This window comes from Bos mutus, chromosome 5, assembly GCF_027580195.1.
Source record: "Bos mutus isolate GX-2022 chromosome 5, NWIPB_WYAK_1.1, whole genome shotgun sequence".
NCBI lineage: Eukaryota > Metazoa > Chordata > Mammalia > Artiodactyla > Bovidae > Bos > Bos mutus.
In genome coordinates this window covers 105437442-105453846 of record NC_091621.1, presented here as the reverse complement: position 1 = coordinate 105453846, position 16405 = coordinate 105437442, and the positions used below count along the sequence as shown (strand labels likewise).

At 53.6% G+C, this 16405-nt stretch overlaps 1 protein-coding gene across 1 annotated transcript in view; it reads left to right on the top strand.

Moving 5' to 3' along the window:
- Positions 1-3821: 3821 nt before the first annotated feature.
- Positions 3822-16405, top strand: part of PARVB (parvin beta) — a 115728-nt gene continuing 103144 nt past the window's right edge. Inside the window, exon 1 of the mRNA XM_070371468.1 lies at positions 3822-4032. Within this exon, the coding sequence (XP_070227569.1) occupies positions 3918-4032 (115 nt within the window). The 5' untranslated portion in view covers positions 3822-3917. The remainder of the gene's footprint in view (positions 4033-16405) is intronic.

The following is a 16405-nucleotide window of genomic DNA, read 5'->3' as shown; positions in this document are numbered from 1 at the left end:
AACACAATAATTGTAAAAAAGCTTGTAAGCTGCATTTGATAAGAAACCAGGACTTCCCAGGTGGCACAGTGGATAAGAATCCTCCTGTCAATGCAGGGGACACGGGTTCAATCCCTGATGTGGGAAGATCCCACACACTGAGGGGCAACTAAGTCCGGGAGCCACAAGCTCTGAGCCAGCATCTCCTAGAGCCTGTTCGGTCGGAAACAGGAGAAGCCACCACGATGAGGAGGCCAAGCACTGCACCTGCTTGTCACAAGTAGAGAAAGCCCACCCCAGGCAATGAAGACTCAGAGCAGCCAAAAATTTAAAAAAAAAAGGTCAAAGGTCCAAGACCATTAAAAAAAAAATCAGACTATCCTCCAGTCCAAGAGGTGCAAGGGAAACAGAGCCCATGGTCCAGCGTCTTTGAGGCTGCCAGGACCATCCCTCACCTCGGGGGAGGGAATGACAATGAACTGAACCCAAGAGTCTCTGCTTTGCATGGATTTCTCAGCAGCACGTACCACCTGGCACTGGAAACATGATTCTGTTTCTACACACATGATGTCTACAAAACTCCAGAACCCCATCGTCATGTGAGGCCCAAGTCAGTTCCTCTTCCAACTGAGAATCACTTGACTGCAGCCAATAGTCCTTTCTGAAATAGGTGGGCGGTTGGCAGGACTTGAGTATCTTCTAGAGAGATTCTTCCATGGGGTAACGGCATCTTTTAAAGTAGGCTCCAATCTGTCTTTGTGGTGTTCAAGTTAGCAGTGACCTAAGGAAAATTGTCGGAGAAGGCAATGGCACCCCACTCCAGTACTCTTGCCTGGAAAATCCCATGGACGGAGGAGCCTGGTGGGCTGCAGTCCATGGGGTCGCTAAGAAGTCGGACACGACTGAGCGACTTCCTTTCACTTTTCACTTTCATGCACTGGAGAAGGAAATGGCAACCCACTCCAGTGTTCTTGCCTGGAGAATCCCAGGGACGGGGGAGCCTGGTGGGCTGCTGTCTATGGGGTCGCACAGAGTCAGACACGACTGAAGCGACTTAGCAGCAGTAGCAGCAGCAAGGAAAATTGTAAATTCTGTGTGTCCGCTGGGAAGCTGGAGCCACTGATGAAATATCCAATTAATCATCGACTGGGCAATTACAAGGCGTCCAGGACCATGCCCGGGAGCTCAGCTTTTCCTATTTTATTTCCCAAGAGTTTTTTTCCTCCCCCTCTCCTGATCGCACACTCTCCTCCTGGGTTCTGTGGCCATGCCTGGGGCGGTGGGAGGGTGGGCTGACCGTGGGCATCCGTGAACAGTGTCCAGCACCTTGCGTGTGTGTCTCCTTAGAGGGGATGGTCTGTACCTCACACCAGATTCTCAAAGGGGCCAGAAATGCCTGCCCCAGACGTCAGTCTCCCTCAGCATTCAGAGCAGTCTAGCCTTGACTGTGCCGTGACGCCATCAGGATTTCAGTGACCACATTCACCGCCTTTCTGTGTTATCCGCCGTGTGGTTAGTGACACCCCAAATCAGGCCGTGCAGCTAAGAAGCCTCAGAGCCCTCTGACCCTTCCCTGTCCCTAAATCAATCATCCAAGGATTCCCCTCGGGTTGTGGTTTGCAGCCTTGAAAGTTTATTCTTATCCGTCCCTTCCTTCTGCCACTGCCACGGGCAACTCTGGCCTCGCCCCTTACAGTAGCTTCTGAATTGGTCTCTGGCTCAGAGTTTTGCTTTAACCATCCTCAGGGTTCCTAGTGCGGGATCCCTGATCCCCCTACCTCATCCGCTCACTCAGTCACACCGGGCAGCCTGCATCCCTGGCTCGCCTCCCCTCTCCCGGGTACCTGGGTCTTCCCTCGAGTTCTCTCCATCCTGCCTGCTGCTAATGAGAGGATGAGGCATCCATATCCCTTCTCTTCTTCCTGAGATAGGCCTGGGCCCCGGGACGCTGTGCTGCAATGCCTGCACCTGGACACATTTCTCCTTCAGCAACAAAATACCAAGAAACAATGCAGGACTAAAAACAACTGCACGCATGTGCAGTCAGGGCAAGTTCTGGACAAAAGACACAGAGAGACCCAAAGACCCCACTGCCACTTTTGAAGAGCCAGGAGCAAAGGCGCTGCACCTGCCCCCTGCACCCAGCATCACCTCAGTTCAGTTCAGTTCAGTTGCTCAGTCGTGTCTGACTCTCTGCGACCCCATGGATGGCAGCACGCCAGGCCTCCCTGTCCATCACTAACCCCCCAGAGCTTGCTCAAACTCATGTCCATCAAGTCGGTGATGCCATCCAACCATCTCATCCTCTGTGGCCCCCTTCTCCTCCTGCCTTCAATCTTTCCCAGCATCAGAGTCTTTTCCAATGAGTCAGTTCTTCACATCAGGTGGTCACAGTATGGGAGTTTCAGCGTCAGCAATCAGTCCTTCCAATGAATATTCAGGACTGATTTCCTTTGGGATGGACTGGTTGGATGTCCTTGCAGATCACCTAAGGGGTGACAAACCACCTAAGCCACCCCTCCCACCTGACCCTGGACACCCCCTCCCTCACCCCATATAAAGAACCAGTTTTCCCACCCCCAGGAAGTGAGGAAGGGGGCCTGTGGTTTGTTCTTGCTCCCCCTTGCTGCAGCAGAGCCCCCAGTAAAGCCCTGCCTGGAAGTCTTGTCTGGCCTCTGATCAGTTTCTGTTGGTTAAGCAGGGCAAGCACCCTGGTCCATAACACTCTGGCTGCCCTCCCACCTGGCTGGGTTCCTAACTGCGGGGCATGAGTGTCCCCCTGGATCACCAGCTCCGGGAGGGCAAGGCTCTGCCCCTGAGGTCAGCGCATTCTCCGTGGGAGGGCAGGGCCTAGCACCAATCAGCAGGCCAAAAGAAACCTCCACAGCCCCTGGGGAGACAGAAAAACAATGTTACCCACACCCGGACCTGGCCACCCCCTGCTCCTCCCCAGTCAGGGCTCCTCTGATAGTCTCTATCTGCTGGGTAAGTCCCCTGCCCCACTGGCCTGGGCTCAGCAGGAAACAGGCTTAACTCTTCCCACTCCTTCCAGCCTGGGAGTCCTTCCACCTGTGAACTTCTCCACAAACCTGTTCGTCTCTCCTGTTGAAGCCTGGGACCTGGTCTCCAGGCTCAGTCCTTCCCCACCCACCTCACCCAGAGTCAACTCTGCAGAACCCAAGTCCACCACATCACCTCCACAGAAAACGTCTTCCTCCTCCTCTTCTCTTTCCTCCTTGGAGCCCCCTACACTGTCCCCTCTGGTCTTCCTGCCCTGCTCTCCTCCGGAACACCCGCCCCTGATTCCACACTAGGGCTCATTCCTCTGCCGGAATCACCCCTGGGACAGGGCGAGGTGTGCAGGAGGGTACTCATGTAGTCATTGCCTACCACGTGCCAAGCTTCTAAAGGGCGGGCACAGGTCACAAGGGCTCCCCCCAGCCCCTGGCCTGGTTGTGGGGAAAAGCTCAGCAAATGCAACGACCCATTTGTGCGCTTATCTGATGTGCATGGCTGTGCAAAGGTGGTGGCCCTGGCTGCCTCGCTGACCCCTCACCCCCCACCCCGGCGCCCAGGTAAGGTCACCAGAGTCCAGGGCTTAAACGAGCAGAACAAAAGGGGGGCAGAGGGCCCGTGGTCTGTCCGACTTGCGGCATTTAGGAGCGGAACTACCGCTGCGCTTGGGGAGTGAGTGTGCCGCGGCGCGTGGGAACCGCCGACGGCTCTCGCGGGCTGGACGTGGTGACCCAGAGTCAGACCTCGGGCGGCGGGACGCCGCCAGGGCCAGGGGCGGGCGGGGGGCGGGGGCCGGCGCCGGGGCCGCGCCCTCCCGGCCACTCCCCGGGGCGAGCGGGCGGCGGCGGCGGCGGCGGAGGCGACCAGGGCGGCTCCCAGACGCGCTGCTCCCGGCCCGGCCACCGGGGTCCCCGCGCGCCCCCATGTCCTCCGCGCCGCTGCGCTCGCCCGCCCTGCGGCCCCACAGGATGAAGAAGGACGAATCGTTCCTCGGCAAGCTGGGCGGCACGCTGGCGAGGAAGAAGAAGGCCAAAGAGGGTGAGTGCGCCCGCCGCCGGCCTCCAGCCGCGCCCGCGCCGCTCTCCGCTCCGCGAGACCCATGCGGGCGGCCGACCCGCCCCGCGCGCCCGCGCGCGCACAGCGCCGAGCCCCGCCTGGACCGGATGGAGCGCAGCGGGGACCACGCGGCCCGAGTCCCCGCCGGACCCGATTGAGCGGCTCCGGGCACCACGCTGCCTCTCCGCTCCGGGTCCCGCGCGCATGGTTCCCCAAGCTCGCCGGGCCCGCGCAGCGCGCCGCCGTGACCTTCAGGACAGCCCTTGACCCCCTTTAAACGCCAGACCGGGAACCAGCCGCCAACCTGGCGGCGCCCCCTCTCCCGGCGGCTCATGGAGCCCACTTTGGGCTCCTGGCGTCATCGAAACGCGCATCGCCGGCTCCTGCTGAGGACAGGACGCTGAGCAGCCGTGGGGACGAGCCCCCCGGCCCGCTGGAGACAGCCCTGCGCCCACCGCGGCCCGGGTCACCAGCCATTTCTTTAGCCTCCTCCCCCGGCCGCAGGCCCGCGCGTTCAGCCCTGCCTGGGGGCCGCTCGATGAGTATTTATTGGGCACCACTGAGGGATGAGCCTACTGCCGGGAGCCCGCTGGTTTTCGGGGTGCGGTGCACTGCACGGATTGCGCCCCCAGCCTGGGCGAGAGGGGAGGAAGAAAGGGATGGCCGAGGCCGCGAGGCCCGCCCAAACGGACTGCAGAGGCCCCTCCATGTTTGCCTCCGCGTGTCCACGAAAATTATCCTAAAAATCTTCCTGCCACCTCTTACAATTTTTAAGAGCTGTGGGGATGTGACTTCGGGCCTCTTGTTTGTGTTCTTTAAACACGGCTGTTCCCTGGGCCTCTCCCTGGACTGCATTCCTGATTTTTCCCTTTGTTCTGGCCAGGGGAGTCTTTCCCCTGGCCCAGATTTCCTGTGGGTGAGGGTGGGTAATGCCGCGGTGGCTGTGAACCAGGCTGGTGGGAGCTGGCCACAGTCTGGACCTTGGGAGAGAGAGAATCCGGAGTCAGGGGTGTCCAGTGAGTTCTTTAAACCACCGGGAGACTGACTGTGCTTTAGAGAGTCTTCCTGTACCTGCCAGGCGAATGTGCCCCCCAGGAACATGTGTACCCCAAGGACAGGCTTGCAGGCTCATGTGGTCCCATGTTAATTTCTCTCTTTGACATGTGTATTCCTGGGGATGTCTGTGACCTATTACCTTGAGGGCTGAGCACATGTACAGACATGACACACCTTCCGCTCGGGGGTGCGTGTGTGTGTGTGTGTGTGTGTGTGTGTCCATGTCCATATGTGTGTCCGTGTGTGTGTGTGTCCATGCATTTCCCACCAGGGTGTGTGCCTGTGTGTGTGTGTCCGTGTGTGTGTGTCCGTGTGTGTGTGTGTGTCCATGTCCGTCTGTGTGTCCGTGTGTGTGTGTGTGTCCATGTCCGTGTGTGTGTCCATGTGTGTGTGTCTGTGTGGGTGTCCGTGTGTGTGTGTGTGTGGTGTCCGTGTGTGTGTGTGTCCGTGTGTGTGTGTGTCTGTGTGTGTGTCCGTGTGTATGTCTGTGTGGGTGTCCGTGTGTGTGTGGTGTCCATGTGTGTGTGTGTCCGTGTGTGTCCGTATGTGTCCGTGTGTGTCCGTGTGTGTGTCCATGTCCGTGTGTGTGTCCATGTGTGTGTGTCTGTGTGGGTGTCCATGTGTGTGTCTGTGTGGGTGTCCGTGTGTGTGTGTGTCCGTGTGTGTGTGTGTTCGTGTGTGTGTGTGTCCGTGTGTGTGTGTGTGTCCGTGTGTGTCCATATGTGTGTGTGTCCGTGTGTGTCCGTGTGTGTGTCCGTGTGTGTGTGTGTCCGTGTGTGTCCATGGCCGGGGACAGTCCTCCCACATTAGATGGTTTCCCCCCTGAGGGCAGGGCCTTTCGCCTTTAGTTCATCAATGAAAAAAATGCTGTCTGCCATATCAGTAAGTGAAAGGATGTGGAATTGCGCCCGGAGGAGGAAATTCAGGATGGAGACAAATCCTGCTGAGCAGCCCCTGCACCCCTCCCCGTGATTCAGCCCAGGAAGCGAGGGACACTGGCCGCAGGAGCTGCGGGGCGACTCCGAGGGGCGATCTCAGCGAGCCTGGACCTGGGCAGCTTCCGGTGCACTGTTGCTGTCATTTGCTCAGTCGAGTCCGACTCTCTGTGACCCCATGGACTGCAGCACGCCAGGCCTCCCTGTCCATCGCCAACTCCCGGAGTTTGCTCAAACTCATGTCCATCGAGTCGGTGATGCCATCCAACCATCTCATTCTCTGTTGTCCCCCTCTCCTCCCGCCTTCAATCTTTCCCAGCATCAGGGTCTCTTCCAATGAGTCAGCCAAAGCATTGGAGCTTCAGCTTCAGCATCAGTCCTTCCAATGAATATTCAGGATTGATTTCCTTTATGATTGACTGGTTTGATCTCCTTGCAGTCCAAGAGACTCTCAAGAGTCTTCTCCAGCACCACAGTTCATAAACATCAATTCTTTGGTACTCAGCCTTCTTCATGGCCCAGCTCTCACATCTGTACAGAGAAAAGTACTAAATGCTTTAACTTGAAATATCTCGTTTTCCTTAATTAACAGTGATCTTTTGATGTTTGGATTCACTGGTCTTTGCTGCAAAGACAGGATCCTGCGTATCCTGGCTCCTCCCTTGCCTCTTCCGGAGCCCTCTCTCAGAGCTAGCCTAGTCCCGGGCTTATGTCCTCAGTTTTGTCCACCAAGTAAAACATAACTCTTGACTTTGAGGCTGTGCATTTTTTTTCAGTCGACAAGTTGTACAAAGCAGATGAGTCACTCCTCTCTGAAGCCTGACATTTAGGATCCAGACTGGCTGCGTTACTTCTATCAAGTCACACCTCCTAAATGAGATGATAAATGGCCTTCCCCCACCCTAGATCATTCCCACTATGTCTCTGATCTGCAGATCAGAGGGGCAGTGGGAATGATCTGTCACGCTCACCAAAATCATTTCAGTTCCTCTTTATGCCTTACAGCAATTATAAACACAAATGTTATATACTCTCCAATTCATTCATTGCCTGCCGTGGGACCCTAGGAAGAAAAGATGGACAAGGCTCTTCTTTCGTGGACCAGGGACTCAGCCATAATAAATAAAACAGATTTATAATAATATCTGCTAGGCAGAAGGTATACAAATGCAATCAGACAGGTGCCTGGGGAAGGCCTCAGAGCAGGTGATGTTTGAGACCCGAAGGAACCAGGAAAGCCATCTCTCACAGAGTAGCAAGTCAGCAGAATGTTCTGGATGATGACAGCTTTTTATAGGTGACATTTACTCCCTTGAAACATGAAGAGCAAATGCCTGAACTCATGGACTAGCCCCAAGTTCCAAAGCAAAATGTTTGTCTCTGCCTTTGTGAACTAGCATGCGTCTAGAAAATCAAGGGCGAATCTGGTTCAGTTTGAATATACCAAGCATAGTCAGAATCATCCAGTGTGATGAACAAAATAGTCGTGAAACAGCAGAAGGAAAGAGATACTTCTGTAGTATAGCTTTTTTTTTTTTTTTTCTGTTTGTTTTGGCCACACCACATGGTCTGTGGGATCTTAATTCCTTGACCAGGGATTGAACCCAGGCCTTGGACAGTGAAAACGCTGAGTCCTAACCACTGGACCGCCAGGAACTCCCAGCTGCTTTCGCTTTGCTGTGTGAGTTAGCTGGGTCCCCTGCCTCATTTCTCAAGACTGGGGTGCCTGGCACCCTCAGTGGTTCCCCCCCATGCAAACAGAAGGTCACAAATGCTAATCAAGCTTGGATGCAGGAATTCCAAGAGGACTGACCTTGGAAGGGCTCCGAGGCTTCGGTCTGTCATGTGGGAAGAGCGGAAGGAGTGGGGAGTGGGAGGGAGGCCGAGGTGCGAAGGCTAGAGAATGAGGTCCTGAATGATTGATGGAGAGTTGCTGGTCTCCCTCTGGGCCTGTTGCCTTGGCAACCTGCCTTGGCAACCTGCCCTCCCTGCCACTCATGTGGTTCACTTGCAACAGGTCCTGGCCCCACCCAGGCCCCCCATGGGAAGGCGCTCATTTGCCTGCCAGGGACCGTCGGGAAGACGGTGATTCGAGTGCTGCCAGCTGCATGGTGGGTTTCATTTCCTTTTTGTTAGAAAGTCCGAGATGAGTTCAGTAGCGTGGGTGGAGGTGAGGGGGAGGGCGCCGGGACAAGGACCGCACTGCTGGGAAGTTAGAGATTCCGGCGCGTGGGGCATTTGACCCTGCAGAGCTCGGGCTGTGACAAGCACCGAGGCACGTATTGGGGGTGAATGTCCTGTCACCTGCCAGGGGAGGTCATGTTCAGAAATGTGTGCTGGGGCTTGGAGGAACCCTTGCAGGAAGTGCCCTGGGTGAGTTCATAGCATGATTAAGGCTGTGATAGTCTATGGGAGGGAAGCAAGTCGCATCATGTGGTGGCCCGGCTTAGAAAACGGAACTGTGATCAACAGTGGGGCGCTGGGAAAAGTGGAGAGGAACAGTTAAAAAACCCCAAAACTCCCCGTAGAAAGCCTGGGGACTCTGAAGGACCAATCGCTTAAGTGGTTCGGTTTAACGAGCTGGACGGAGCAGGCGCAGAGGAAGACTCCCCACGGTCCCCAGCAGTCCCGCAGGCCAGGATGGGGTGAGGGGGTGCCCCAGGACGGATGCCCTTGCAGTTGTGTAAAGTCCTTAGAGGCAGGGGTCCAGCTCTGGGGCCAGGAGGCCCTGGATGGAAGGTGGGGATGGGCTCGCCTCCACCCGTTTGCCTGAGAGGTTCCCGCCTGCCTTGACCTCCACCCTCTGCCCAGACCCCAGGGACCAGCGCCAGCCTGTGAGAGCTGAGCCCACCACGGCCAAGCCACAGGTGCTGTCCCTCCTGCTTTTCCGGGGAAAGCAAGTGTTCAGGAAGTTGCTGTCCGCTGATTGCTTTTCTTTTTGTAATTATATTTTTTAGAGCAGTTTTAGGTTCTCATTCTCTAATGACATGATGTGGAGCTTCTTTTTCTAGGCTCATGTGTCATCTGTACAGCTTCTTTGGCAAAGTGTCCTCTCAGATCTTTGGCCCATTTTTTTTTTTTAATGTATCCTTTATTTTATTTGTTTTGGCCACACCTTGCAGCATGTGGGATCTTAGTTCCCCGGCCTGGGATTGAACCATGCCCCTGCCTTGGCAACTCGGCGTCTTAACCACTGGACCTGCCAGGGAAGTCCCTTATTCTTTAAATCAAGTGGTTTGATTTCTTGTAGTCGAGTTTTAGGACTTCTTGGTGTATTTTACATACAAATCCTTTATCAGATGCGTCTTTGGTAAACATTTTCTCTGGCCCTGCAACGGCTTGTCTTCTGATTTTCTTCACCCTGGTCGTCTTCTGAGCCCTTGATGCACACATAGAGATAAATGAGCAAGATATTGACTGAAACCTCAGGAACTAGATCTAAAGAGACACCAGGTGGCTGCAACTTTGCACTGAGTGTTGAAAGTATAGAGTTGCTTTTCTGGGTTTTAAATAACTTCCAGGAGACACTCTCAGTCGAAACCAGCTCTGCCGACCCCAGTGTGTTCCCTTCGGTTCGCCCTGTTCTTTACAGAGGGACCGGCTGCGTGGACTCTGGGCTGTCCCCAAACACCGTCCCATGTCAACCCTTCTCCGTAAGAAGAGCACCTGGACAGAGGTGCCCGGCAAGGGTAGGACTTCTCACCTGCCCACAAGTTACCTGCAAGGTGGGACTTTTGCCCTCACTTTATGGTTGAGGAAACACAACCTTACCTGGTAGCTGCAGTTTAAACCAGTGGTTCTCAGCTTGGACTTCCTGGGTGGCTCAGACAGTAAAGAGTCTGCCTGGAATTCAGGAGACCCGGGTTCGATCCCTGGGTCGGAAAGATCCCCTGGAGAAGGAAATGGCAATCCACTCCAGTACTCTTGCCTGGAAAATCCCATGGACGGAGGAGCCTGGTAGGCTACAGTCCATGGGGTTGCAAAGAGTGGGACACAACTGAGCAACTTCACTTTCTTTCAAACTCTCAGCTCAGTTTCCTAAGGGGGAGAATCTGGACTGCCCACGGGGGCCAGGTACCTGCGCTGGGCCGGCTGGTTACAAGCAGGTGTGGCCCAAACACAGAGTCACCTGGGGGTAGGGGTTCTGGAGGGAGATGGGGTGTCCCCGGCAGACCCCCTCCTCTCTGGATGGAGAGTGAGGAGACACGGAAGACTTCTGTGAAAGTTCAGAGGAAATTGCAGTTGAGTCCTCCATAATTGCTCTGGGTAGGAGATGGATGGGAGGTCGGGGTGGGGAGGTGAAGGCCCACTCGCCTCCTTCCCAGGACAGCAGAGGAAAGAGGCTCCCGGAGCTCCCAGGACCTAAGGACACAGCGGGGGAGAATCTTAACCTGGCAGCTGGGAGCTGGTGGCCTGCAGGGACCTGACCCAGGCCTGTCCTCGGGAGTCTGGGCACTGTGGGGCCGGGGGCAGGTGTGGTGATGGATACCTGGGGGGACACCCAGTCTGAATCGGAGGGGCCGTGAAGGAGGCCCCAGCTAGTCCTGCTGGGGAAGTGTAGGCCGTTCAGAGTGGCCAGACTGTGGTGTGGTTTGTGGGCCAAGGTCAGCCTCAGGACAGGCTGGAGTGGTCACTGGACCCTGTCATCCTTGGTGAATAGTGGGCGCCAGTGTCCAATCGGTATCCCTGCTACTTTAGAGAGTCTGGTGTGGAGTGAACTAGATTGGGGCGACTGGTAAGGAAACAGCTGGAGTGTAGGAGCAGGCAGGGTGGGCTTCCTGGAGGCAGTGTACGGGGCTGGGAGCTGCAGAATTCCTGAGATGTGAGGAAGCCGCAGCTACAGGGCTTGATGTAGAGGCAGCGACCCAGAGGCTGCTCTGCGATGGAAGGAACTTTGCATAGATACAGGTTAGATGAGGCCCAGGGCTCCTGAGCCTGCTCCCAGTTACTCCCGGGGCTGAGGCACCTGGGGAGGTGTGGAGTTCACAGCTTTTCGGGGTGTTTGCATAAAGAGCTTATTGAGGGCAGATGGTGACTTTGAAGTGATTTCCACATACTCTTTTAGGCAGATCTCAGCACACCGTCCCACGTACCTTTGAAAATAAGAATGGAATAGTGTCTTTCTTTGCCTCAAGACGAAGGGAAGGGATTTGTACTGAGTATGGTCCCCTTTGTCCAGGGAGGTGGGACATACCTGAGGCTTTTTACTGACATGATCACCTTGATGAGGGACAAGACGCTTAGGAAGTGATCGCTACAGATCACAGTGACCGTGGGTTGGACCTCCTGATGTGCCAGGAGAGAAAGAGGGTGGCTGGTAAGAAGGGGAGGGAGGTGAGCGGTTGAGGGACTGGGGCTATGTACCCAGTGGGCTCTAGAAGGTTCAGTGGGAAGAGAAGTCAGTGTGGGTCCTGTTTGAATCCAGTGGGCTGTGAGCTTCCCAACAGACCCTGCCATGTCTCTCGCTCCGAACCCTCATGCGTCCTCTCTGAGCAGGGCTGCCCCTGCCCGTGGGAGCTGCTCTTGGTCCGAGACGGGGTCAGTCTGTCGGCCCCTGTAATGTACACGCTCCTTGGGGAGTCACTGGAAATCACTTCTCTGCCTTCCTCTCTCTCTGTGGCTGAGAGGACGTGGCTTTCAGGGGGGCTTGGTATGGCTTTGTCAGTTTCCTTTGCTTTTTGTTCTGTTTATAATCTTCAGATCCAACATTTCTCTTTGTTTGTTCCACTGTTGTCCAGATGCACCCGGGGCATTTCAGAGAGAAGCATGTAGGCACGTCAGCATGTCCCACGCTGGGCTTTTTATTTTTTCCTGGCCATCTGCTGAAATCTCTAGGAAACTTTGCTTCGGTAGAGATGCTGGGCCCGGAGTGATGACTTTGTGTTCATTACCTTTCAGCGAACTCTCTGTGGTCCTCCTAGCATCTTGGTTATACCTGAGTGGTCCCAGGAGAGTCAGGTCGCCTTGGCAACCCCACATTCATCAGAGGAGCTCAGCTTTGAATTCCTGTCCACAGTCCATGGAATTAATATTTATCATACATCCCGAAGTTGCTTACCCTCGCGTTCCCTGTCCAGTCGTCAGAATAATTAAAGGATGGTTAGCGGATGTAAGTGGGTGAGCGCCAGCTGTGAGCGGATTTTAAGTACTCTGTGTGATGGATTTCCCCCCTGCTGTGGTCAGCAGAGGGCAGGTACTTTTACCCAGCTATTTTCTTGTTTTAAAATGTGCGGTTCCATCACAGCAAAGATATACCTGAAGAAAGCATGTTTTCTCCTTCTATTAGCCATACGCTTGACCTTTTAGGTTTCAGATGAAAAATGGCTTTACTTCCTAATGAGTATATTTACAATTTACTAGATTGTGTAGTGACTGAAGAGACATTTAGTAAGTCTGTGCAGTGCTTAGTTGCTCAGTCGTGTCTGACTCTTTGCAACCCCATGGACCGTAGCCCGCCAGGCTCCTCTGTCGATGGGGATTCTCCAGGCAAGAATACTGGGGTGGGTTGCCATGCCCTCCTGCAGGGGATCTTCCCAACCCAGGGATCGAATCCAGGTTTCCCACGTTGCATGTGGCTTCTTTACCAGCTGAGCTACCAGGGAAGCTGATGAATACTGGAGTGGGTAGCCTATCCCTTCTCCAGGGGATCTTCCCAAGCCAGGAATTGAACCAGGGTCTTCTGCATTGCAGGCAGATTCTTTACCAGCTGAGCTACCAGGGAAGCCCATCAGTAAGTCCAGGAGCGCCTTACAGACATTTGTTGACCCAGTGGTGTTAATCTGATGGCCGGAACTCAGTGCTATTGGGGGAAGAGAATATAAATGTGAACTGCAATCAATTCTAGGAGCTTTTAGTCGCTTCTGACTCATTGAAATGTTGCTTTATTTTTTAAAGTATAGTTGACTGACAATGTCATCTTAGTTTTTGGTGTATAGCAAAGTGATTCAGTTATATATACACAAGAGGAGAAGGGGATGACAAAGGATGAGATGGTTGGATGGCATCCTCGACTCGATGGGCATGAGTTTGAACAACCTCCGGGAAACAGTGAAGAACAGGGAAGCCTGGCGTGCTGCAGTCCGTGGGGTCGCAAAGAGCTGGACATGACTGAGTGACTGAACAACAACGACACACATATGCCTGCGTCCGTGCGAAGTCACTTCAGTGTGTCCAACTCTTTCCGACCCTGTGGACTGTAGCCCGCCAGGCTCCTCTGTCCAGGGGCAAGAATACTGGAGTGGGTTGCCATGCCCTCCTCCAGGGGATCTTCCCGACCCAGGAATCAAACGCGTGTCTCTTATGTCTCCGGCACTGGCAGGTGGGTTCTCAGCGCTAGCACCACCTGGGAAGCTCACATATATATACATACTTATATTCTTTTCTCGGATTCTTGTCCTTTATAGGTTATTATAAGATATTAAATATAGTTCCCAATGCTATACGGTAGGGTTTTTAGATTATTTTATATATAGCGATGTGTGTATATTAATCTCAAACTTCAAATTTATCTTCACCCTTTCCCATTTAGTAACCATAAATATGACTTCTGTGTCTCTGAATCTGTTTCTGTTTTGTGAGTAAAATTCATTTGTATCGTTTTTTTCTAGATCCCACGTGTAAGCAGCATCATATGATATTTGTCTTTGGCTCGCTCCACTCAGTATGATCATCTCCAGGTTTATCTGCGTTGCTGCCGATGGCCTTATTTCATTCTTTTTTTTAATGGCTGGAGATGCTCCTTGTTAGTAGCGTTAAAGGAGGTTCCGCTTCCCGGTTGGAAGAGCAAATGGAATGGGGGCAGGCTCTAGCACCTTCTGGTTCTGGGACTCACAGCATCTGGGGCGTCACGTGACCGGCTCCTGGAGGCCAGGGGCGCTTTCATTTTCTGCCTTCTTTCTCCAAGCGTCCGGGTCGTGGAGTCCCCTGTGACGACGCTGTGCGGTTTGCCATCTCTGTGTTACAGCTTTGGGGCATCACTTCCTCATTTGTGAGTTGGAAGAATGTGGGGGAGACACCAGCTCTGCATTTCTGAGCCACGAGGCCTCTTCGGTTCCCGGAAAGGCGGTGCGTTTCTGGGGGAGGCGGCTTGCCGGTGGCTGGAGCCAGCTCTACTCACATCCTTGCTCGGAGGGCCTGTTCCTCCGTGTCTGTTGGCCTATTTGCCTGACCAAGCCCACGTGGATCATGATGACTCTTGCCCTTAGTTGATGTGAGGAGAAAATGTGATGAAGGTCTTATCAGCAACTGAATGCTCGTAAGCGCGTGCTGAGTCTCTTCAGTCGTGTCCAGCTCTTTGCAACCCCACGGTGCCCACCAGGCTCCTCTGTCTCTGGAATTTTTCAGGCAAGAGTACTGTACTGGGTTGCCATTCCCTTCCAGGGGATCTTCCTGACCCAGGGATCGAACCCAGGTCTCCTACATTGCAGGCAGATTCTTTACTGTCTGAGCCACCAGGAGAGCAAGTGTTACTGATAATGTTGACAGGTACGATAATGACACAGAGCTGGTTCCTGGTAGGGCCGGGCTGGCAGCCCTTTCCTCCTGACAGTTCAAGTGGTAATGACTGTCTGCCTGTGTGTTATGAAGGATTCTGAGGCTGCATCTGGGCTGGGGAAACGATGCTGGGACCAAGTTAGTCAAGCCTGGTATGGGTATGGGGGGGTTCACTGCTGAGTGAGTGTTTTCTCCGGAATAGAAGCCTCTTCTCACTCTGGTCCTGCATCATGTCAGCAGCTCTGGGCTGCTTCTCTCACGGCGTGTCCCATGCAGGTGCTAGTGGGCGGTTGGTGTCAGAGTGACACAAACCCTTTAAGTCGTTTGCCTTTCAGGGAATGTTGGGATCCTACCTCTTGTCCTGCCCAAGTGTGACCAGGAAGCATCGTGCACGCTCCCTTGAGGTGTGCGCTGCCGAGAAGTGGGAATCCCTGTGTCTGCGAGGCAGCAGGTGTTTCTGAGCTGGGATTCAGTGGTCCTCGGGGGTGAGACTGGCTCAGCAGCCATCCTCGCCCACCCTGGCCCCCTGATGGTGCTTCCTTGCCAGCAGCCTAAGGAAGCATCTGAGCAGATTCTTATGTTTGCAGGTTAGTAGTTGGAATGCTTGCTTGTCAAGCTTGGGTGTTTCAAAATGATTGTCCTTGGTCTGCATCTTTGAAGCTTTACTTGCTCGTCAAGCAGAGCGCATCAGGGATGTTGGTTTCCCCAAGTAACACCACCTTAATAGTTGATGCCTGTTGTTTTCATACTTTCATCTGAAAAGTTAGTTCCAAAGGATCTAGCTTTTATTTTGAAAAGTGAAGGAAGTGTTAGTCGCTCAGTTGTCTCCAACTCTGCGACCCCACGGACTGTACCCCGCCAGGCTCCTCTGTCCATGGGATTTTCCAGGCAAGAATACTGGAGTGGATTGCCATTTCCTACTCCAGGGGACCTTCTCAACTAAAGTTTAAACTAAGCTTTTAGTTTAATATTGAGTTATTAACAAGGTGAAGAGGGACTGACGGTTTCTTGAGTCTCAAGGCTTGCTTGAATCCAGCAGTCCCAGAAGCAGCTGTCTGGTTTGATGGAGCCAAGGCCACCCTTGGTGTTTGCTGCTTCTCCTATCACCATGGAATCTGCTAGAAGCATCCAGGTGCTGCTTTAAGTATGGGGGCAGAGTGTCCTTTGAGCAGGCTGAGGAAGAGGACACCAGGCTTGTGGTGGTCAGAATTCATTGTTGGTATAAATAGACTTGGAAGGACAACTTTCCCAAAGCCTCAAAGTGTCTTCATCTCTCTGTTTTTTGTTTTGAAAATTAATATTATCTTTCAAAGTGAGACCTGAACGAAGTAAAGTCTTAACTTTGAAAGACATACCTTACTTTTAAAGTAAGACCTTAATATATACAAGCTTAAAAGGCATTCATCTAAGAAGTGAGGGAAAGATTTTTTTTTTTAATTACCCAGAACAGAGTCCCCTCAGGTCAGGGCTCACAGCTGAGGCTTGTTGGCACCTGGGATATTCTAGGCACAGCACTAACCACTCCACCCATGACTCAGTTAATCCTCACACACAGCTGATAAGTGGATACTTCTTAGTTATTCCCATTTTTCAGATGAGCAAACAGAGTCCCAGAGAAGTAAAGTCCTCTGCAGGAGGTTATGCTGCTGGTCCGGTGAGATTAAAACCTTGGCAGCCTTGGCTCTTAATCTCCACCAACCTTGTCAACTGGAAGAGCCATTCAGATGCCAGTAACCTTTCCAGCTGGTCTGCAGCAAAGTCATTATCATTCCTGGCATGAGGTACACTCAGCCCCGATGGTAGAGAGATGCTCTGGAGACAAACGAGATCCACTTTGCGCTGAATGGACTCATTGGCATTTGCAGAAAGAA